Raw genomic sequence first — 23701 nt, forward strand, 5'->3', positions numbered from 1 at the left:
AGTAAAAAGTGACAAAGAGTCCTGTGGCACCTTATAGACTAACAGAAGTCTTGGAGCATGAGCTTTTCATGTCATCAGACACCCACGAAAGCTCATGCTCCAATACTTCTGTTAGTCTATAACAGGGATCGGCAACCTGCGGCTCCCGGCTCGCCAGGGTAAGCACCCTGGCGGGCCGGCCCGGTTTGTTTATCTGCCGCGTCGGCAACTTCGGCCGATCGCGGCTCCCACTGGCCACGGTTCGCGGTCCCAGGCCAATGCAGGAGGCAGGAAGCCGCGGCCAGAACATCCCTCGGCTCGTGCTGCTTCCTGCCTCCCGCATTGGCCTGGGACCGCGAACCGCGGCCAGTGGGAGCCGCGATCGGCCGAAGTTGCCGACGCGGCAGATAAACAAACCGGGCCGGCCCGCCAGGGTGCTTACCCTGGTGAGCCGGGAGCCGCAGGTTGCCGATCCCTGGTCTATAAGGTGCCATGGGACTCTGTCACTTTTTAGAGATCCAGACTAACATGGCTACCCCTCTGGTAATTAAAGTAGACATGATTGTTCTTCAGAACATTCTGATAGGCCTCTCATCAAGTTTTCCAACATTTTATTTATCTAACACTATTTTTCATTTTGCCTGATTTGTGATTATTTAAATAATGATCAATAAATCGAAAAATTCCAGCCCTGACTTTTTTTTTTAAATGCAATGTGGCACCCACACTACCAAATTGTAATTCATGACCCTGAAGTTCAGCAGAACTAACTCAAGGGTTGTTCCTCACTTTGAACTTTAGCGTCCAAAAGATGGGGACCTGCATAGATCCTTCTAAACTTAAATCCTAGTTTAGATCTGGTACTGCTGCCACCAACCAAAAATATAGTGTTTTGGTACACTTTCTGTTTCCCCAAAACTTTCCCTGGGGAACACAGATCCAAACTCCTTGGATCTTAACACAAGGAGAAATTAACCATTCTAGAAGAATTAGACAGAAACCCTTTCCAACTTTCCCTACCTCCTTTATTCGGACAGCCAGAAACACTAACTAGGGCTCCTCCTATGATCATACTGTATATTGAAAACATACATTACTGACTATGTCAAGTTAATGTCACAAAGCATGCTCAGGGGCTGTAGTTAAGACCACTCACTCTTTCTATAGACATGAAACAAAGCCTGTTAATATATGTCATTATTCCTCCTTTCTCCCCCTTAACAACTAGATGTAAGAAGGAAAATGGGAATGGAGAAAAAAACCACTGGATTTCTGTTTGTTTTCTTTTAAGATTAATATTGTTAGTCAAGCTCAGCAAGTTACCCTTCGTAGATGCATGACGGCAACAGAATCCATCCATATGACAGGAGGGGAAAGCAGCTCTTAAGAATCTTTGTTTGAGGACATGTCATTCGGATTCAGGCCCAGGGTCTTTGGTGGCTTTCCTCCAACTTCAAGCTGTATGGACTCAGTTGATCTTAAGGAACCCAGATGAATTAAACTCTTAACACATGATGGACTATGGTACAGGGAATTCACTACATGTTCTCCTTTTTGCTGTGGTAAACATACTCAAATAGGACCACAAATCATGAAGAGAAGAAGTTGCCAGCTTCTGCAGAATGTCCCACAGCAGGAAGAAACCTCTGCAAGGTCCCCATCACAGAGTTTTCCTTAATTTGTTCCACTGGGGAAGGAGGTGATGGGATTTGCTCTTCTGCACAACAAACAGGGATTCACTTCCAGAATCACTGATTTCAGGGGATCTGCAGAAGGTCAGGGTCACTCAGGCAGAGAGGCATTGTGCCTCCACACTAACTCTGTAGCCCCCTGGCATTTCCTAACTTCTGAGTGCTTGATTTTGCAACCTTAATAATTTTATTTTAACATACTTTTCTAGGTGTACAGTCCTAGGTTTTTTAAAAAGCAAAGTAAAAAAACAGAAATTTATCATGTGGGATCACATTTTGACACCCACATGGTTCATCAGCATGGCAAGAACCTTTAGATCTACCACACAGACCTCTGCCACTTAAGCTAACAGAACAGCTGATACTAGTAGTATGTAGTTATCCTCTGTGTGGAGCAGTACTAGAGGGGAATGGGACACTATGTCAATGGATTCACGGATATTTGCAACAGGGGCATGGTGAGACTCAGGGATCTTTGGTTCCATTCCAGGCTCTGGACAGGAGTGTGCTCTAGTGGGTCCTGACTCTTCTGCCCATTCCCCTCAAGTATGAGCCCTTCTGCCCCATTTATTAGCACTGTTGTTCAGTCCTTAGGGACTCTGCCATTTAGTTCACCAGCATTCCCCTTAGAAAGTGGATGAGAAATGTTGAAAATATATTGGCAAAGTTGCAAGGACCAGAGCTGCATAGAAAACTAGGAGTATTATTTAGCGTATTTCCTGCCAAGCTGGGAGAAAGAACATGCAGCTCAACCAACTGATTAGCATATCATCACATAGACAAGATCAAGCTGACTTGATGTGTGAAATTTAAATGGCATACAAAACTGCCTGGGTACTAAGAAGATTCACAACACATTCAGATAAAATAATTTTTTATTTCTGAGCTAGTCACTTTTCATATTGAAAGGGTTTGTTAAACATACCCTTAGCGGGTATGAGACAGCTAGCTCGCAAAAATGAAAGTCATTCACCTTCACCTTGAATTGTAGCCAACATAAACTGAATCCTTAGCACTGTTTTCCTATATTAGCAGGCAGAACTTAAAAAAGTATCTTTTAAAGACTGCTTTTAATTTTTTTTAAGACCATTATTATTCCAGTTGAATCACAGAGGACCTACATATATGTATACACACAGAGACACATTTTTGGTGTTCATGTAAGATGTACATGGCGGTTACATTTAATAAATAGGGCACAGTCACTAAACATTTTAAATACAATTCAAGTGTTTTCTTAAACAGATGAATTTATTGATAATGCTGTTCCAAAAACATAAGGAGGTATTCCTCCAAAGCCCAATTAATAAATATCTCCAACAAATGTACACCCCAAACGTTAGGATACATGTTTTGTAAAAAGTAATTTTTAAAATGTATAGCATGCAATAATATACAGCAGCGTTTCCCAAACTTGGGACACTGCTTGTTTAGGGAAAGCCCCTGGCTGGAAGCGGCGGCCAGTACGTCCCTTGGCCCACGCCGCAGCTCCCATTGGCCTGGAGCAGCGAACCGCGGCCAGTGGGAGCCGCGATCGGCTGGACCTGCGGATGTCGCAGGTAAACAAACCAGCCCGGCCCACCAGGGGTTTTCCCTAAACAAGCGGCGTCCCTAGTTTGGGAAACACTGATATACAGAAATCCACCAGAACTTCAAGTCACCAAAAAAATGGGCACAAGTTGAAATGACTCTCCAATGCTCCAACACATCAGATCTTTAAAACTACTTACTAGACAGTTTCAACTACTGTGAGCACAACAAATACATTTTAAAGCAATGTTCAGGTCCTAAGGGGATAAACTTGATATGTACAGTCCTAGCCAAAACTTCAGTTACAGTTCAGGTGCATGAACAGAGGCCCAAAGTTGTACAGAGTGTAAAAACAACAGTTTCTCTAGTTCATCTCAGATATACAGTCTCAAGATACACCTTCATTTATCTTTGATATATTCTACATACTTCCCCCTCAAGAGGAAGCACATGTGAATTTCAGAAGATTTCCTTACTTCTGTGCTGCCACCACTACTTAGATTTATCATCAATTTTCAAGGCAGAATAGAGTTCCTTTAATTTCTCTATGGTCTGTTTTTAAGGTAACTAATCTGGAGGATGGATCAAGTTAGGTTATTTATCCCCTTTATTTGCAAATGCTCCAACTGGGCAACAAAACAAAAGGCATATTTCGTAGACTCATAGGACTGGAAGCAGTGGCGTAGCCAGGTTTTAACAGCAGGGGGAGCAAGCAAACATAAAAAAGGCACCCCCTTGGCTCCTCCTCCGGCCACGCCCCCCAGCTTCTCCGGCCACGCCGTGCCCCCTCCCCCCCCTTGGCTGGCTCCTCCGGCCACACTGCAGTCATGCTGCACCACCCCGGCCACGCCGTCCCCCCCATGGCTGTACAGGGAGGCTGGCAGAGGACGGAGGTACGAGGGGAGGGAAAGGCAGGGGCACGGGGTACATGGGAAGGGTACATGGGGTATGGAGCTTGGGGAGGGGTTACCGGGGATGGGAGTGGACTAGAGTCCCCGGGGCTCTCTGTGCAGAGGGGGCTGGAGCTGCCCCCGGGACCCTACCTCTTGGGGGGTGGGGGAAGAAGGCAGCGAGCCCCACCAGGCACGATCTGAGCGAGCTGCTTCTGCGCCGGCCTGCGGCTCCTTTGGCCGTGTTGCTGGCAGTGCTGGCCGGCAGGTGCCACTTCCACCCCGCGATCAGCTATCTCCCTCCTGCTGGGAGACACAGCTGATCGGCGGGGGCAGGGCGGAAGCCAGGCAGGCCGTTCAGAGCGGAGCCCATGAGGCGCCACTTTTTTTAAAATGTGGGAGGAGAAGCAGCTGCTTCTGATGCATCCCACTAGCTATGCTACTGACTGGAAGGAACCTCAAGAGGTCATCTAGTCCAGCCCCCTGCACTCATGGCAGGTATAAGTATTATCTAGACCATCCCTTAAAGGTGTTTGTCTAACCTGCTCTTAAAAATCTCCAGTGATGGAGATTCCACAACCTCCTCAGGCAATTTATTCCAGTGCTTAACACCCTGACAGTTAAGAAGTTTTTTCTAATGTCCAACCTATCCCACCCTTGCTGCAATTTAAGCCCATTTATACCATTACTTTGTTTTACCACCTCATATGCAATTTCTGCCACATGTACTTTATAAATTAAGAACAGACACTAACATATTTCTGTAAAGCTGCATAACATTTCAGATCTAACTACAATTATGCATAAGATCACAGACACGAACATAGTAGATAGACTTGTCCCCAAATAATTTCTGTTACCCTTCCGAGAACCCTCTATTTCTACAATATTTCTTTGACCACGTCGCCTCTCTCTTTGCATCTTTTTACTGACTCCACCTTCTTTATCATAAAACATATGCTACTTGTCTTCACTTTCCAAGCCATTAATGATCTATCCACACCCTACCTATCATCTCTAATTCACTACTGAGAGGTCAATGCCCACCTCCAATCAGCCCATGATGCCAGCCTCCATCATGCATTTGTTACATGTTCAAACAAGCACTTTCATGCTTTCTTCCATGCCGCTCCGCATGCTGGGTTAAAGAAAGTTGTACAATGCATATCCACATCTATGTGAATTGCTGAGCACCCTCAAATGAGGATCAGTATTACACAGGACTGAGTCTTATATTATTCCATCACAAACTCCCATTTGTAACAAACCTCCGCCCCACCCCACCGCACCCCCGCCAACAAAAATGTCACTTCCCCTTCAATGGGGAAGGAACAATAATTGCTGCCATGACAACAATAAGGCAACGCTCTATTTCTTTACCATAAAGAAAATCTGAAGACTTGTTTGAGCATTACTACCAAACAAATTAATTTCATATATTTTAGAAAATATAATTTAACAAGATGCCTTGAAGCTATATTGCTACTGACGATATGCAGATTGAATCTGAAGCTTTTATTTTCATATTTGTGAGGAGGAACATATCAGCACAGATGAGAACTGAATTTTATGCTTACAAAAATTATAAACAGTGGACACGAGTGGTACAGTACATTAGCACATTTACATTTCACTGTGTACCACACAACAGCAGATAACAGTTTGTGTTTCAGCTGACTATGCTCTGGAGATGCTGAGTACAACTAATTAGGAGCATACCCTGCATGTGTAGCAAATAACATACCCCATATAATCTGAACAAATTTAAACTGACCAAGTGACTAACAAAAATAAATTGCTTACTAGAGGTCTTTATTAGGAAGGTGGAGCAAACCTGTACTCAGTTCTCTTTGAGATATTCTCTGATGGGCTAAAGACAGGTGACTACCCATAAGGGTGATCTCTCACACAGATTTCACTGTATAAGGATGCAGTGCTAACTTGCTCCAGAGATTTGTAGAACGGTTACTGTTGGGGAGCAAGGGGAAATATGATTGTGCTCTTCTGCATTTCATTTACTCATGTATTAACCAACAGAACAGCTTTCACTATCCCTGAAAGTGAAAAGGAACTGAATAAGAGTATTTTTTGTTTGGCCAGAATTGCAGAATCTGGACTACAGTAGTGTGATGCTATCAAGACACCAACAACACTAACAAAGACATAATTTACAGTCAGTCTAGTTCATGTGATCATTCCTCACTTTCCTTTCCCCCCCCCCCTCAAGTATGTTTGCAGCATTCACGTTGGAACCCATACAGGATATCACTAACTACAACCCATAGCCAATGTGGACCATATCCTGAAAGATTTTTTCCCAGACAACCCTCCAACCTCATCATCAGAAGCGCTCAACAGACCAGGACCCACCAACTCAAAGCAGCAATAGACCCTGCCGTGACAACAGATGCAAAACCTGAAGACACATCTCCACTGCTACAATGATAAATACCCTCCCTCCATAGCACACCTTTCAAGATCCATGGGTACTACACATGCCTATTACAACATGTGATGTACCTCATCCAGCGCACCAAATTCCCTGATAACAAGTATGATGGCAAAACCAGATAATCACGCTCTCGAATGAACTCACACAGAAAAATGATAAAAGACAAAAACACTATCACCCGTAGGCAAACACTTTTCATAAAATGATCACTCCATATCTGATCTCTCAGTTCTCAGCCTCAGAGGAAACATACACAACACCTTCAAAAGACGAGCTTGGGATCTTAAATTCATAACTTTGCTAGACACTAAAAATCATGGGTTTAGGCCTAGAAAATTTCATCAGTTTAACTACATCAGTCAGGACTGCCAAAAATCCACGTGTTTGAGTGGCACTGTTAAGATGACCTAAATCCCTGTATACACAGTGCTGAGGTCGATGGAAGAATTCTCCTGTCGACCAAGCTACCACCTCTCAGGGAGATGGATTGCCCCTACACCAACCAGAAAACCCCACCATCAGTCTGACAGGGTAAAACAAATAACCATTTTCATATTTGATCTCTTTAAGTGATGCACCTAACACAAGAGAGATGTTGGTCCAATAAAAGATATTATCTCTCCCACCTTGTCTCTCTGATATCCTGGGATCGACATGGCTATAACCACACTACATACACCTAATACAATGCCTTTTTAAAATGAGCCCAATTCATCAATAGTCCATGTTTCCTTACAGAACAATTTATAGGCCACTCCAGGGGCTAACACAGTTCATGTTTCAAAAAGTTCCTCTGTAATTAATATCTGATGTGGTTTTAGAAAACCTCTAAGACACACACAAAATAATTACTGTAGGTGAGACAACTCTATGCCTAGAAATACATCTGAAACACATTTTGGGTGCAACATTAATAAACTCATACGTGCTATGCCTGCTTTCTTACAGTATAAAATAACCTAGAGTAGATAATCATATTCAGAAAGGATCAGCGTGGGAAAAAAGTATTCTGCAATCAATAAGGTGGAACCAGCAGATCATATAGCATGATGTGCAATTAACTGCCTAACATGCAAGTCTGTGATTAACTGGTGAGAGTAACTCAGCAACATTCTAGAGGAGAGATGAAGTTAGAGGTCAAGAAAAATCTACCTTCAGTGTTTCTCAGGTACCACTCAGGATTTTTTTTTTGTTTTTTTAAATCAGACACTCCAGTGATATTAAGTGCTGGCTGAAGATGACCTCCGATTAACTAAATACAAAGGGAAAAATACATATTTAGTCTAACTGATTAATAAATTCTCATGAATTTTTGCCCTCATTCTCTGTGGCCACCATCTCCCATTATTACCAATAAGGCTTCAGCCCAGTTTGTTCTCACTGAAGTTGGCTGCCGTTTCCTTCCCATTCTGCATGTGGGAGTGAGGCTGTCCCATAGTAAAGATGGGAAACAATTTCCACTGTTTCTAGTATGGCTGAAGCCAGGCTGCCCTCAGGCAAGATGGCCACACCAGGTAGTCGGAATGTGCACGAAGCCAGAGAGAGGGAAGAGGAGTGCTGAGGAATTTAGTAGTCAGGGAACAGACTCGGTATTGTTAACCCCAAGTGTTTAGAAACCGTGAGTCAGGCCCCAAAATATAGTGAGATTTTAGAAATATAATATTTAGTTTGCCTTAGATTTTTGAGCCTTTAGGATAAACACTGGTCACATTTTCAAGCTTCTCTCTGAAACTTGAAGGATAAGAAATTTCCTTTTTTAAATTGAAGTTGAGATTATGATGTAATCACTTGATTCCAGAAGCTGGAGCATTAACACCACCAAATATTGAGAGACTTTTGATAAAACTGTGGGAGCTGGTAACACCAAGACTTGAGAGCATTGCAGGGCAATGTGGAGAGGTAGGAAAAGAGACTACAGGTGCTGGGCAATATCAGGGAGCGGAGGAACATGTTGAGGACAGGAATAAAAATGAAATGGGGTGACAGACAAATATGGAGGGAGCAAGGAGGAGTCTAGGATGTGGCAGCAGATGTAGGGACAGAAGGTAAACTAGAAGGGGAAAAGGAATGTGAAGTCTGAGAGGAGACATTTATTGGGAGAAATCCTAATTCCACTGAAGTCAATAGGAGTTCTGCCATTGTCTTCAATGGAGCCAGGATTTCACCGAGGCTATTTACTACCATCCTAGTTTGATAATCCTGCAGCATATAATTGTATTTATATTTCTTGTCAATTCATTACTTTTGCCCAGTCTCACAGTCTTTTTCACCTCTTATGCCTCCATTTTAAAAGTTTATCATCTTATTAATACAATTTTTTGTTTGTTCTCAACCTTGGCTTTAGTTTTTGCATACTCTTAATTGCACTGTTTATCTGTCTGGCTTCTGTTCCTTTGAAAATGTGTTGTGCTAAAATTCAATACATCATTCTCAATCATATTTTAATTATCTACATTTGCCAATAAGACTAACCTGAGACTGTATTTGAAGTGGGACCGTATTTATTAAGCATTATAAAAGTATTTTTATAAGCATTATTAAGGTATCAATCGCCCTGCGCTAACTCATGAATTCATCTAAAAGTAAAAGAGGAATGTCCCCCATCCCAGTTCTTGTACCACAAAATAAAAAAAAGCCTTCTTGTGCTATGTTCCCAAACTTGTAGGATTAATCCTTCATAATTTATGTCCAGGGTGTTAGATATCTTCCATTTCCCTCATCATGTCACGTCTCAATTACTGCAACATCCTTTTCTCTGGCCTTGACAAATGCCATCTTGCTCCCTTTATATTCATTCATAATGTTACTGCAAAGATCATTTTCCTTGCCCATCATTTTGACCTTGTCACCCTTCTCTTTGCATCTCTCCACTGGATCCCCTTCTCTATCACCTCAAATATAAGCTACCTGTCTTCATTTTCAAGGTCCTTCACAATCAATCCTCACTCTAGCTATCATCTCTCATTCACTACCGAGATGGCAACTCCCACCTCCAGCTGGCCCACACTTCAAGCCTCCACCACCCATTTATTAAGTTTTCAAATAAGCCCCTTCATGCTTTCTCCCATGGTTCCCAGAAAACCTCCACAGAAAGCCCGCCTTATCCTCCTTCAGCCCCCCCCCTTAAAACTCTACATTTCTGTGATGCCTACAAAAAACTTGACTGCTGGTTAGGCTGCTGACTACCCTGTTGACCAATATGGTCTCTAGTTTCCTGGTACTCCCCCATCTGTCTGTAATCATCTGGAGTCTCTTGTTTATACTTCGATTGTGAGCTTTTGGAGCAGGGACTTAGATATCTGCTCAGGACTAATTTTTAAACCCAACCAAGACCTGAACCAGACCCAAGCCCATCCAACCTAAGAAGGTTGAGGTGTTTTCCTACCTGACCCTTCCCTCAGAACCTGAGTCAGCACTGCCACTACCTCCTGCCCTTGGGGGTCAGTGCAGCAGTGGCTGTGTCCTGAGCCCCTGTCAGCCACAGCCCCCTGCTGCACCATGCCGACCCCACAGGCAGGAGGAAGAGAGCCAATCCAAGAATGAGAGGGTCAGGTTGTTTTCCAACTCAAACCCATACTTGTAGTCAGGTCCCGCTGGTCTCGAATTGAGCAGTAAAACTCTACAGGGACAGTATTGTTGTTCTTTGTTTATATATTGCTTAGCACAATGGGGTCCTGATCCAGGACTAGGGCTCTTAAGTGCCCCAGTAATTCAAATAATAACTATTCCATAAGAACATAAGAATGGCCATGCTGGGTCAGACCAATGGTCCATCTAGCCCAGTATCCTGTCTTCTGACAGCAGCTAATGCCAGATGCCCCAGAGGGAATTAATAGAATGGGTAATCACCAAGTGATCCATTCCCATGTCACCCATTCCCAGCTTCTGGCAAACAAAGGCTAGGGACACCAATTTGCCTTTTCTTGTCTCAGAAATGTTATCTCATCATTGTTCCCTTTGATCTGGCATTCATAGCAAAATCCTATTAACTTACCCTTTTTATTATCTTTAAGTCTTGATGAACCTACAATGTCTGAATCCTACAATTCTGCCAATATTTCCTACAGCAGTAGGTTACATTTAGGCTATATTACAGTAGGTTATATTTAAGGCTATTCCTTGTTTTTATATTTTCCTTTGATCTTGCCTAAAATCTCAACTGTTCATTATTTATTCCTCATTCCCTCATTGATTTGTCAACCCACCACATTTTTGTTATATTCCCTTGTGTGTGTACTTCAAGGTCACCCTCTAGTTTTGTCAGGCTTCTTGCAAGGTTTCTTTTGGCAATATACTTCTTCCTTACCATTAAGTTTTTTGTCCTTTGCTTATTTGTCATCTCCCTCTCCAGTCTTGTCTACACCAGAGTTTTTAAGCTATCAATGTAGGGGCACTGGTGTGAACTCTTAGTGCACAGGGTACATCCATGTAAACCATGATTAGAATTAATGGAGTTTACTGGTATAGCTATCCTAATGGCAAAAGCCAGTGCAACAAGGCCAAAGGTTCATGGTACCTCTTTCACAGCTTAACACAAGAAGTGGACAGGAAGAAATATTAACTGTTTTTTTCTTCCTTTCTAGTGAAGAGTGTCTGTTCCACTTCCACCCTACCCCATTAGTTGATATAAAATTATGCCTGCCAATCTTATCTGTCCACTCTATCAATGTACTGAGGACTGCAAGTAACTATGAAGCTTTAGGATACCAAACTTTACTATCATTAAATAGCAGTAAGTTACATTTCTGGATATGTTAAAATAAAAACTCAAAGTCAGAGATAATTAATAATTAATTTAAGCTTATAAGGAGTACTAATTTCTCAAAGCATACATACTTTCAAATATTAAAAGCAACAAATTTTAAAACCAAAACAGGGAATTCATGGCTATTCTAATCCATTTGTCACAGTTCAGGGCAACTGTGCCTCTACTCCACCTCTATGGTTCCACAAGGGCACCCCATCTAGGCTTCCAACTTTCCAGCCATCATCTTTCTTGGATGGAGACCAGCATCTCTCCCCCTTCTGACCGAGATACTTCCAGGCTGAACAATTCCTTGCCTTCTCTGGGTTATTTCCAGCAAAAGACAGTCTTCCTAAGCAGGCATGCTTCGCTTCTCTCCTCAGAGACAGTATACAATATAATTGCCCCAGTTATAAGTTACCACACAGTTCTCTCTAAGTAAGCATATTTTACTCTTAAGGTAAAGCAATACATAGAAAACATATTAAAAATTACAAAGGACCTGCACACATGCTAATAAGCTTGCCAGAGATCACCCCTGTAACTCCAGCATGGGCTTTGATAGGTGAGCTGTCCTTCAAAACCCCACACACCGATGTTCCTGTCGTTTCGCGTTCATAACACCCTTTTGCCCAGAACAGTAACCACACATGAATATGTGAATCACTCATTTATCCGGTTAGGTTCTTTGAAGAGAACCTGAATATGTAATCAGCCAGACAACAAGTCTCTGCTCAGCTCTACAGCTTCAAATGGATAGATTCCAGGTGTTTAATTTGCATTTCCTTTATATCAATATTTCCTAGGAAATCTACTTCATACGTATTGTCTCAAAAAGTCCATTGGGAGATATTAGGAACTTCAAAGATTGCATTAATCCTCTCTCTCCTAAAAAAGTTCCATACAATCCCACAACAGTACATAAACATTTGCATTTTTAACATAGTGGGCTCCTAAAATACTTAAGCTTAATTCAGTAAAGTTTAACTAAATTCAAGAAGGTTTGTCCAAAATATTGCAGGAAATTGCCATCTATCACGCCATTTTCTTTCAAAGGGTCAATATTACTAGAAGTATAATGCCTTTTACATACATTTTCCTTTCTTTAAAAATAACCTATATACATTTTTCTAAACAATGTTTTTTAAAAGACCAATGGGCAAAAAGCATCTCTTGCCATGTATGAACTAGATCTGAAGTTAATAGGCCCCGTATACTCCTTTTCAATATAGAGGCACACAAAAGGTGCAAGAAGGGCATGAAAGGCCCTACACTACTGATAGAACAGCAGAAACCATTCCTCTACAGTATGCTGTATCCCCACCCTGGGAGTTCGTGAAAACCACTCTGTAGTCAACACTCTGCAAATCTTTTTGGGGGAGAGGCAAGGAGCACACATTCTCTGTGCTCCCATCAACTAGTGGAAGATTTTGAGAATTAAATGTGCATTATAATTAATGCTGGTCAAACGAGCAGTAATTCTCCACTTTGACTTCTATCCGTGGGCATGTGAGGTGGAGGATGGTGGAAAAGAACAGCCACGGACACCACCATTCTCTGGGAAGCCACACTCTCAGTAGAGAACGGGAAGGGAGCACTGTGGATGTGCCAGCCCTCGTGATTGACAGCTGGAGACTGGACTTGTGGAGGGGGCAAGATGTGATTTGAAAATCTCACAATTCCTCAAAGCCATTCCTTCTCTTTAGGAGCTCAATCCAATACTCACTGAAGTTAACAGAAACCTGTATATTGACTTTATACTGGTATTGGATCTGGCCCCAAGGGAGCATGTAAAGGAAACAGATTTCTAAGTATATTTTTCCATCCCAAAGATTTTCTCATATGTAAGGAACATTTAAGCTAGAGCTTTTACTAACTAAAATTTGGAAGATCACTTACAGCAACCACCTTATTTCTGAGAAGTAACCTTATATTTGTTCAACTCTAACTCTGCTGAATACACTGCTAAGGATTTAATATCAGTTTTTATAGTCATGTAACTGTCACCTCCACTATATACTTGAGGTTTAAATAATATATAAGAAATGCTTATTCACAACAGCATTTATATAATGAAACCACATCTCTACACCAAAATGTTCTAACTCAGTGTTTCTCAATGACCAGTTGCCGGTCCCTGAGATCTCCCTGACACAGTTTAGGAAGGCAGCATGCCAGTCCCTGTTACCAAAAAGATTGAGAAACACTGATCCAACGTATACACAGGTTTTGTTTTTATCTGCTCTGGCATTTTATCAAATGTTGCTGTAAATTTATTTTTCATAAAACATAAGTAACGAAGAACAAGCCAATTGAGTTAAACATATTTTGCACCTTTCTTGGTTTCTGCAATTTTATATAAGAACCCACATATCTGTAGTATTTAAATACTAGACAAAGTAATTATGATTCATACTAAGGTGATCATAGTGGATTCAGCACTTCATTTCTGCTAGATTAATCTATTTATACTTATTACATTTTTAATGTTTATTTCTTCCCCATCTTCAGCTCTAGCAAAATGATGAGATTTGCAATATACTCTGAAGACAGTCAGGTACTTTATAGACATCTCTAAAGCAAATTTTGTAATACTGCTTTATCTCTGCATTTGCTGTTCTATTAGCATACGTTATACTGACAGGCATCCTCAACAAAGCCTGAATGTTCACTACACCAAGACACCATTCTCGGGAGACTCCTTTATTTGCCCATACACACAGGATTCCATTGTATACGAAAACAGCAACCAACATCCAATATTTGCTTCTTTTGATAAATTAAACCTGTACATTAAACCTAGAATCAAACGTGCTTATGTCTATAACCACAGAAAAATAAAGCTTGGTGCAAGAGACTAGCTTTTGTGCTCCACATGCCCTGCAGGAATAAAGATAAGTAGGATGGACTAGCCACTTAAATTCAGAATATCTTTGCTTTTATTCATTAGAAATGTAACAGAAAAAAATATTTTAAAGGTTAAAAAATGTAGAATCCTAATCATTACCATAATGCACAGATAACCAAAACAAAGTATTTAAGAATCGTTTTCTCTTTTACATACCTCATAGGACCCAACTTCAGGGTTATTTCTTCTGTACAAACTGATAACATTACAGACATTCATAGCTCTCTATGGTATGTAACCCTGGTCCTGATCCAAAACCAATTTAAGTCAATGGAAAAGCTACAATTCATTTCACTGAGCTTTGGATCAGGCCCTTTATGCTCATCTGAACTAGTTGTGATGCCATCAATTTCTGCAGGAGGAACAGAACAAATGTGTGTTTCTTCGTTTTATATGCTAGGTCTAGTCAGTTTCATTTTAAAAATCTATTTATTTGTAAATTCTAAAATATCTGTGTATTCCCCTAATGATGTACAGCAGGGTTTGAAAAATCCACTTGCAGGAAGCTGTTCTAGAAAAATGCCACCAATTTCTGCAGAATCTGTTTTTTAATTTAAATAGTAATTAATTTCTAGCTTTTGTGTTTGTGGAGATAACTTTGGTTTAATTTTCCAAACACAAACTAATGCAATGCTGTCTTCCTAAGTCTACAGACAGCCGCAGTGCCAGTGCTACTGCTCATTGCTTCCGAAGCTACAGCAAAATGAAACTATGATTCTTGTTCATTTTCATTGCTACTAACCAGACGATGTGAGTAGCAATGAAAAGCTAAAATCAAGTTGATTTCATGCTATTGCTGCTTGTGAAAGCCATGGGCCAGAAGCATTACACCACCCACTGCAGAAGAGGACCTGAAAACAGAGGCTGAGAGAATAGTACTGAAGAACACACACCCTCAGCAAACTTTGGCAGAATCCAGAAAGCTGAGGAAGAGGTATATTTTGCAAAACCACTCCCAAAAAATTACAGCTGTCAGGAGGATGTAGGGTGGGAGGGAGGAACACAGAGAACGTTGATCCCTTTCAGCAGCCATGAGTAGTGTTGAGTGGAGGATTCAAATTTATCAGACACCTACCAGCTGGAGGCTGATACAAGACCTAAACATGAGTAGGTAATATGAATAGATGTGTCAGGGTGACACACAAAATATAGGGAGAAGACAGGGAATAAAATGTGAGAAAATTATATAAGGGGTTGGAGGGAAAAACGGAAAAGAAAAAAACTAGGCCTTGTCTATACTAGGATTTAAAGTATGATATTAGTTAAGTAATACATTTTAGAAGTCTAGTGTAGACAAGGCACACTACATTTAACATGAGATAAACTGGTCAAGTTAAAGCCTAATGAGGAGCCTGAGCTTTACATCACACTTTAATCCTTACTGAAGACAACTAAGAAAAAGATGTATCATGATCTGTTATAAGAAGGAAAACAGGACGTGGAGTGAAGACAGGAAAGGAAAGGTGGTAGAAACAAAAACAAGAGTGATGTATTAAGTTAATACATTTTCTGAAAAAAGTCTGATTGAAAATGTTAGAAGTAAAATGTGCTTCTGCAGTGCACAACTCTCTTCCCGTGTCCCTGCAAAATGCAGGGGCTGGTTGTGGAGGTTTTGTCCCACTGGTTAGTAGTTGTGGTGTAAATTTTTCAATTGATGCAATATCAGACTTTTTTTATTATTTTAAAAGCATTCCAGATCAATTTCAAACTGGAATTTTCGTTAGACTTATGTAAATCATATCACAAGATTATGTCTTATTTTTCACCCTATGTATTTTGATATTTGTATGCACCCTCACTAGTTCCAGACAGGATTACTGTAATTCTCTGCCACTGTTTGTCCAGACAGACACATCTTTTAAAAGACTTAATTAATTCATAATGCCAGATTAGTATTCATGTTCTAAATGCTTAATTTATGTTACTCCCATTTTGAAGACTTTATATAATAATCCTGTTTCATATCAATTTTCAAATCTTGATTCCTATTAAGGAATTCCGCTGACATTTACTCTTATGATGATGTGGACTTTTGGGATGCTTTTATCTGTGAGATCTGCTTCACTTTTATATCCTTCATACTGATGGCTTTAGATTTCATACAGAAATCAAGTTTTGTTTACATAAAAAAAGAGCTTATAGGCTTTTTCACTTATGAACATGAGCTCTGAAACTCCATGGACTGAACATTTTTTATGACAACTGAAAATACATTTTTTCTATAAACTTTAAAATACCTAGTGGTGTGTGCTATGTCTCTGGCAGATATAGATGGTTTTGCTATGTGGCTAACGTTAGCATACCTATCTAAAACATCAATCTATTTCCGGTAAGTGTTCTATGATGCTGATCTGTTTTCAAAAATGTTTTAGGAGAGGTAATATAATCAGAGACATTTGAAAGGTACATCTTATAAACACTTATAATATGGTATTATATTACTCAGACACCAAAATATATATTATACATTATAATTATACTCCATTATAAAATATTGCACATACATACTGTATTATATATCTATGTGTGCATCATAAATTTAAAATATTTATATTTCACATCCTGTATGTTCTACCCTGGATATCGAAAATGCATACAAATAAGCTTTTATTATATATGTTATAGTATTACTCCCTAACCACTATATGCCTCTGTTAATTTGGTTTTCTCTGGAAAAATTTACTACCTTTATTTCTTTTTGGATGCCAAAGGGCACAAACAAAGGCACAAAAGAAGGCACACATCGTTAATACCTCCTCCTCCCCCTCAACATTCAGTCCTCCGAACACTGTGCACAGTCGCTATGACAGCTGCTCTCTTTGTTTTGCTTTGCAGAGCTTTCCCTCTCCTCATGCTGACCTACATGAGCAGCTTTCTTTGATGTCCCTTCTCCAGGCTCCCTCTCCCAGCAGAAGGATTCTGATTGAAGAGCTCTCCAGATCAACACGCCCGCCCTTGTGTACCTGGGGCACTGTTAGTCAGTCCAGCTTGGGAGAGCCAGTGCAGCATTACACTAGACAAGCTATCGCAAAGAAAGCCACTGAGTCCGGTTTGCTCTGACCCCTTCTAAAGTGCAGCGCACACACACCCCTGGGGGCCCCGCCTCCCGGGCGGCCCGGCTATAATTCTCTGCCATTCCGCGGGCTCTGTGCTGCTCGTCTCCGCATCAACCGCGATGGGGGGAGGGGGACAAGAGGTACAGTAGGGCCCAACATGGGAGACCCAAGTTCAACACAGCCATTTACAGCAGGGATGGGGATATGTGCCATTCATACACGGCGGGAGATCACACTCGGACGAACCAGGAACCAGGAGAATCGCCGCGGCCGCAGGCGGACGGGTCCTGGGGAAGGGGATTTACACACAGTGTGAACGGGAAAGGATTGCGCTGGGGGGGGGTGGGGGAGACACACCCCAGATTCAGTTCGGTGCGGAGCGGCTGGAGAGGGGGAAGCCGGGGCCGTGGGGAAGGGGCGCAGGCTGGAGGCAGCCCGGAGCCCCGCAGAAGAGACGGGCCGGATAACAGGAGGGGCTGGAACAGCCCCAGCTCGACAGCAATGGGGAAAGGGAGACGCCCCGGGCCGGGCTCAGACTCACCCGCAGGGCTGCGGGGGTGGGCGCCGGGACGGAGCCGAGCCCCTGACCCGGGGTCACTGCGAGAGGGAGGCCCGGGGTGGGAGCAGCCTGTACCCGCAGGGCGCCCCTGGCCGCCTCACCTGCTGCCGGAGGGGAAGCCCCGCTGGGCGGCTCCAGGGTGACGGCTCCGTCCTTCCAGATGCGGACGTGGGAGGCCGCCTCCGCCCGGGCGGCGGGGGTGTCGCGGCGGCGGGCCCGGGCCCGCAGGGAGCCGCAGCACTGGTAGCACACGGCCCACGCCTGCTCCTCGTTGATGGGCTGGTTGTAGAGCCTCAGGATCTGCTCCAGGGAAAGCGCGTCCCGCGCCTCGTCCTCCCTGCGGCAGGAGACGTCTCCTGCCGCCGCCTCCCGGGGCCAGTCTCCGGGCAGCGCCTCCGCCGCAGCCCCGGCGCGAGCCATCCCGGCTCCGCTGCTGCCCGCCGCGCCTCACCGCAGGGAGCTCTGTTGCCGGGCCCCGCTGCGCCCCGTCCGCGCCGGCCTCATACTCCCCCTGCCCCGCCAGCCCGCGCCGCCGGATACGCGGCGAGCACCGGCCCCAGCTGTCAGCGGCAGCGCGGCCGCCAGCTCATAGCAACGCGGCGGCGTCCCCTCCCCGCCAGGTCTCCGCGGGGCCGCACCGCCTCCTGCCGGCGGGAGAGCGGGGCCGGGGAAGCGCCGGGCCGCCGCTCAGTGGCTGGGAGGGGTTGACACGACGAGACCCAGATTTAGCCGCCCCCTACAGCCAGACGAAGCCCCTCCTCGGCCAGCTTCCTTGGTACAGCGCTTGCGGCACCGTACACAGCACCTCTGCGCAGGGACACGCGTGACACAGACTTGCACATAGGGGCTCAGAGTCGGGAAGCATAAGCCACATAGGGGAGCTGGGAGAAACAAAGCGCAGGCTAAAGCAAAGAGGCGCTTCTGTGCACCCAAGGTTTCTACGCCAACATCCAGCTGCCATAGGAACCTGCCCACAGACTAGAAATAAATACTAAGGTGAGATAGACAGACATATAGTAAAACCCCCAAACACTGTAGGAATCACCATAATGGAACGTCTATACCAGGGGTCAGCAACCTTTCAGAAGTGGTGTGCTGTCTTTTCATTTATTCACTCTAATGTAAGGTTTCACGCGCTAGTAATACATTTTAAGAAGGTCTCTTTCTATAAGTCTATATTACTAGTACGAGAGTGCAAGTGAATGCCAGGGTGTAATCTCTTCGTTGTGAAAGGTGCCAGGCTAACAGCTCTGGAGACTGAAATCCTTCATCTACTCAAAGAACATACAGAAGGAGCAGTGCCAGCACAAGCGACTATGTAAGCTTCTCCCCACATCATCCAGCCAAAATGCATGACATAGAGCAGGGGTCGGTAACCTTTCAGAAGTGGTGTGCTGAGTCTTCATTTATTCACCCTAATGTAAGGTTTTGCGTGCCAGTCATACATTTTAACGTTTTTAGAAGGTCTCTTTTTATAAGTCTATAATATATAACTAAACTATTGTTGTATGTAAAGTAAATAAGGTTTTTTTAAATTTTAAACTTTTTAAAATTAAATTAAAATGCAGAGCTCTCAGACTGGTGGCCAGGATCCATGCAGTGTGAGTGCCACTGAAAATCAGCTTGCGTGCTGCCTTCGGCACACATGCCATAGGTTGCCTACCCCTGGTCTATACACCTGAAAGAGGGTCTCTCTCTTTTATATGTGATCCTGAATTTATCACATTTAATATGTGCAAGCAGAATAAAATCCAGCCTAGTATTATATATACTTGCTGCTTTAAAATTTCACAAAGCTGAAAATAATTATGACCCAACTCAGATGGGAGAACGAATTTAATTAGATAATTTTAAATGCTAATGAGGAATAATTTTAAATTAGCATAGTAGGTTCCCATAAAGCCACAATTTCACAAATGAGGTAGAAGGTTGCCATGGTTAAAATAAACTACCTAATCTACAAGGGAAACTGAAGCCCTGTATAAAAATAAAATTATATATATAACAAATGAAAGAAAGGGGAGGTCAATCATAAGGAATATAAATCAGAAGCTAAGAATTGTAGAAAATAGATAAGGGAATGCAGGAGGCAGAAAGAGAAATCTAAGGCCAGCAGAGTTAAGGACAATATGTTTTAAAAATACCATTACAAATATAAATTACAGTTTATAAGTACCTATGTGGCGAACAAATATTTAATAATGGCACCTCAGTCTAGCAGAGAAAGTATAACACAATCCAATGGCTGGAAGTTGAAACTAGACATAGCCAGACTGGAAATAAGGTAATTTTTTAACAGTGAGCAGTATTAACTATTAGAACAATTTACCAAGAGTCATAGCGAACTCTCCATCACTGACCATTTTTAAATCAAGATTTTTTTTCTTTCTAAAAGATAAACTCTAGGAATTATTTTGGGGAAGTTCTATGGCCTGTGCTATATGGGTGATCAGGGATCGGCAACCTTTGGAACGCAGCCCATCAGGGAAATCCGTTGGTGGTCTGGGACGGTTTGTTTACCTGCAGCGTCCACAGCTTTAGCTGATCGCAGCTCCCACTGGCCACGGTTCACTGTTCCAGGCCAATGGGGGCTGCGGGAAGCGTCATGGGCCAAGGGATGGTAAACAAACTGGCCTAGCTTGCCAGCGGATTTCCCTGACGAGCCGCATTCTAAAGGTTGCCAATCCCTATCAGTTGCAATCATAATTATTGCAAGATGGATTCTGTATAGAACTTTTGTAACAAAACCCACAGCCAGGCAAAACTGTCTTGAAAGTGAAATAAAAATCTGGGACAAGTTTAGAGAGTTTCACAAACCATTTCAACACTAGGTGTTTTATGACTACATTGGAAACCAATGGCAACCAGTGCAATGCTTTCAGTTAGAAAGCATGTCTATGTACCTAGAGGTCTTCCTTTGTAACATGCAGAAACAATGCATGAGGGGGTCAAGTGCCCCCCCCCAGCTATCTGTTTGGCCTGCTGATGAGGGAGGGAGAGGGACATGTGGGGGGGGGAAGGGGGAAAGCGCAGCAGCAGGACAGAGCCCCCTCCTACAGGTACCTCTGGTGGGGAGGGGAGAGCACGGTGGCCCTGACCTGGACTCAGGGAGTTCCTGGGCAGAGGAAACGTGGAGTTGTCATGTGTCCTCCCATTTAGATTGTGGCCCCCAGTATGGGAAGGCATGAATCGTTTATGGCATGACATGAAAAACTCTACCCTCTAAAAAAACAATTTTAATTAATCAAACAATGCCATGATACAGAGATCATGAGGCCTTTATGCAATAAAATGTGCAACAATGCTTTCCCTTTGCAACTTCAGGAGACATTGTACTATACATTTGGAACTCTAATTATTCTGCACATTAAGCTGGCAGGATTCAGTATAGAGCCATGAAAACTAAATTGCTCGCCAAATAGTAGGATGACTAGCAAACTTTGATTTTCCTAGGTCTCACATTCCAGTACACTGTAGGTGACGGTCTGTACATGTCCTGTGATGTTACCATTGTGAAGGCCTCTCCTAGAGCCAAATAATGTTTAATTTCCCAAATATCCTAGAAATATCCCTCTTGCAGCAGAGGTTGAATTTGGTTCATCGTGGCACTAGGAGCTGGTACTTTTTTATGAGAAAATGGCTCTAGAATTTAACCTTTACTTCTTTTTTAAAGTCCTAATCATTATGATTACAATAAAAACCTTTAAGATACAAACTGCATGTAACTCAAGGTACTGATGTCTTCTCTACAAACAGCACAAAACAATATCTGTAAGTGGTGTGGAATGCTCCCATTCATCTTGACGGGACATTTACAACTCAATTTAAAATAGCAACATAGATAACTATTTAATTGCTCAGTAAAGCATACAAAGAAGAGTGGCAGTTGTGCACATCTACACAATGTACTGGGCATCACAAGTGGGCAGGACTTGATTTGAAAACAGATACTGAAAGAACTGCCACTCCCCTCTCCTTCTTTCCCCCCCCCCCATCCATTTTGCATATATTTCTCACTAGGCGAAAGAGATGCATACTCTGTAACAGGGCCAATGAGTAAGTATTATGGATGTTAGAAATAGAAAAAACTCCTTCAATCATCACCCAGCTTAAGTCACTGCCAATGGAGGATTGTTCCCTGTAGAACAGGGGTCAGCCACCTTTCAGAAGTGATGGGTCAAGTCTTCATTTATTCATTCTAATTTAAGGTTTTGCATGCCAATAATACATTTTAACATTTTTAGGTCTCTTTCTGTAAGTCTATAATATATAATTAAACTATTGTTGTATGTAAAGTAAATAAGGTTTTTTAAATGTTTAAGAAGCTGAATTTAAAATTACATTAAAATACAGAGCCCCCAGATCAATGGCCAGGCCCCGGGCAGTGAGAGTGCCACTGAAAATCATCTCACATGCTGCCTTTGGCACACGTGCCATAGGTTGCCTACCCCTGCTGTAGAACATGCAAGTAGCAGGCTTTGAGTATGGAAAGTTCTTCTCTTGAAAATTTAAGATATTCTCCCCCCAACTTGGGAGGCAGAAGAGGATATTATATTGTTGATTATATGTAATTTAAATGTAAAGAAAATTTTACTTATAGTACTTGTATACTGGAAGGTTTACACAAATGTAGATTAGTGGGAATAATGTGAAGATTTCTATACTGTTACAGAGTTGCACTTTGGATTCACCCACAACCATTTCTGATCAAATTTCTCTCACTCCTATCCAGTTAGATATGAGGTTTCTCTTATGATTTACTTAAATTGTAGTTTCTTCAGGGCAGGGACTGTCTTTTTGTTAACTCTTTATACAGTGTCTAGCACAAAAGGGGCCCTGATCAGGCCCCTATGCACTCTTTCATACAAATAATTACTCCAATGGTATACTGGACCTCTGGTTTTCAGAGGCCTGAGCATCTGCATAAGTCACTTTCTCCTACAATTGGTCTCCTTACCTCAGTGACTACCAACGTAAGAGTTCAATAAGGTATGTTTAAAAGCATTTTTTTTAAATTGGAATGAAAAACTAAAAATTAGCTTGAGTCTTTCTTCTGTCAACAAGACTGATAGGTGGTGTTATCTGTTAACATCAATTATAAATTTGGGTTTCAAGATCATATGGGAATCTATCTATATTCTGCAGTGTGGTTTTAATTCTCTCTAATTTAGTTTGTTCTATGATGACCTCCTTTCTGTGACATTGATTCATTCATGACTTTCATTAAAGCTTCATCTATGGGTGAGATGCTTTAAAATATTTTTTCACATTTAAAAAAATAAGATAATACATTTTAAATTAGAAGTTTTTAGCTTTTTATCAGAACAAGTAAAAGTAGCCAAAATTTTACATTACGCAACAGTACAAATAAATTAATGCTGCAGTGAGAGATCAATTTATACTATAAAACATCTTTTAGTGTTTGAGTTATTTCTCTGCATTTCTCTTTCTACCATTTTATTTTAAATATCTGAGGGGAAAAGTGTATGTTGGATGCAAAGAGAACATTTATGTAAACTGTTACAACTGACAAACTCCAATATTAAATTTTACAGTGACCTCTTCTGTATACAGATGTACTACAGGTTTAAGAGGCAAACAAATTTATATTCAAAAAGACTCATGCCACAAGACTACAACCCCCATTTTCTGAATAGTTTACACTTGACAATATATTGTTTTTAATGTAACTGTAGTGGATTTAGGTAAGCTTCTACATTTACAGATATAGACATATATACATACTTACATACTAGAGCAAATTAATTATTTTAATAAAAATATATTGGTTTAATTTAGCTATATCCACCCAGTAAAGTGACTTAAATCTTTCAAGTTAAGTTAAGTAAAAATGGACAAATGCTGGGGAAATAGCATTGTCTAAAGTTTTGA

At 42.0% G+C, this 23701-nt stretch overlaps 1 protein-coding gene across 1 annotated transcript in view; it reads right to left on the reverse strand.

Annotated features, from left to right (window-relative positions):
- The window catches only part of SPIRE1 (spire type actin nucleation factor 1), a 176801-nt gene extending 158505 nt beyond the window's left edge, over positions 1-18296 (reverse strand). Inside the window, exon 1 of the mRNA XM_045006336.1 lies at positions 17911-18296. Coding sequence (XP_044862271.1) covers positions 17911-18229 — 319 coding nt within the window. The 5' untranslated portion in view covers positions 18230-18296. The remainder of the gene's footprint in view (positions 1-17910) is intronic.
- Positions 18297-23701: the final 5405 nt, after the last annotated feature.

The sequence above is a fragment of the Mauremys mutica genome, chromosome 2 (assembly GCF_020497125.1).
Source record: "Mauremys mutica isolate MM-2020 ecotype Southern chromosome 2, ASM2049712v1, whole genome shotgun sequence".
NCBI lineage: Eukaryota > Metazoa > Chordata > Testudines > Geoemydidae > Mauremys > Mauremys mutica.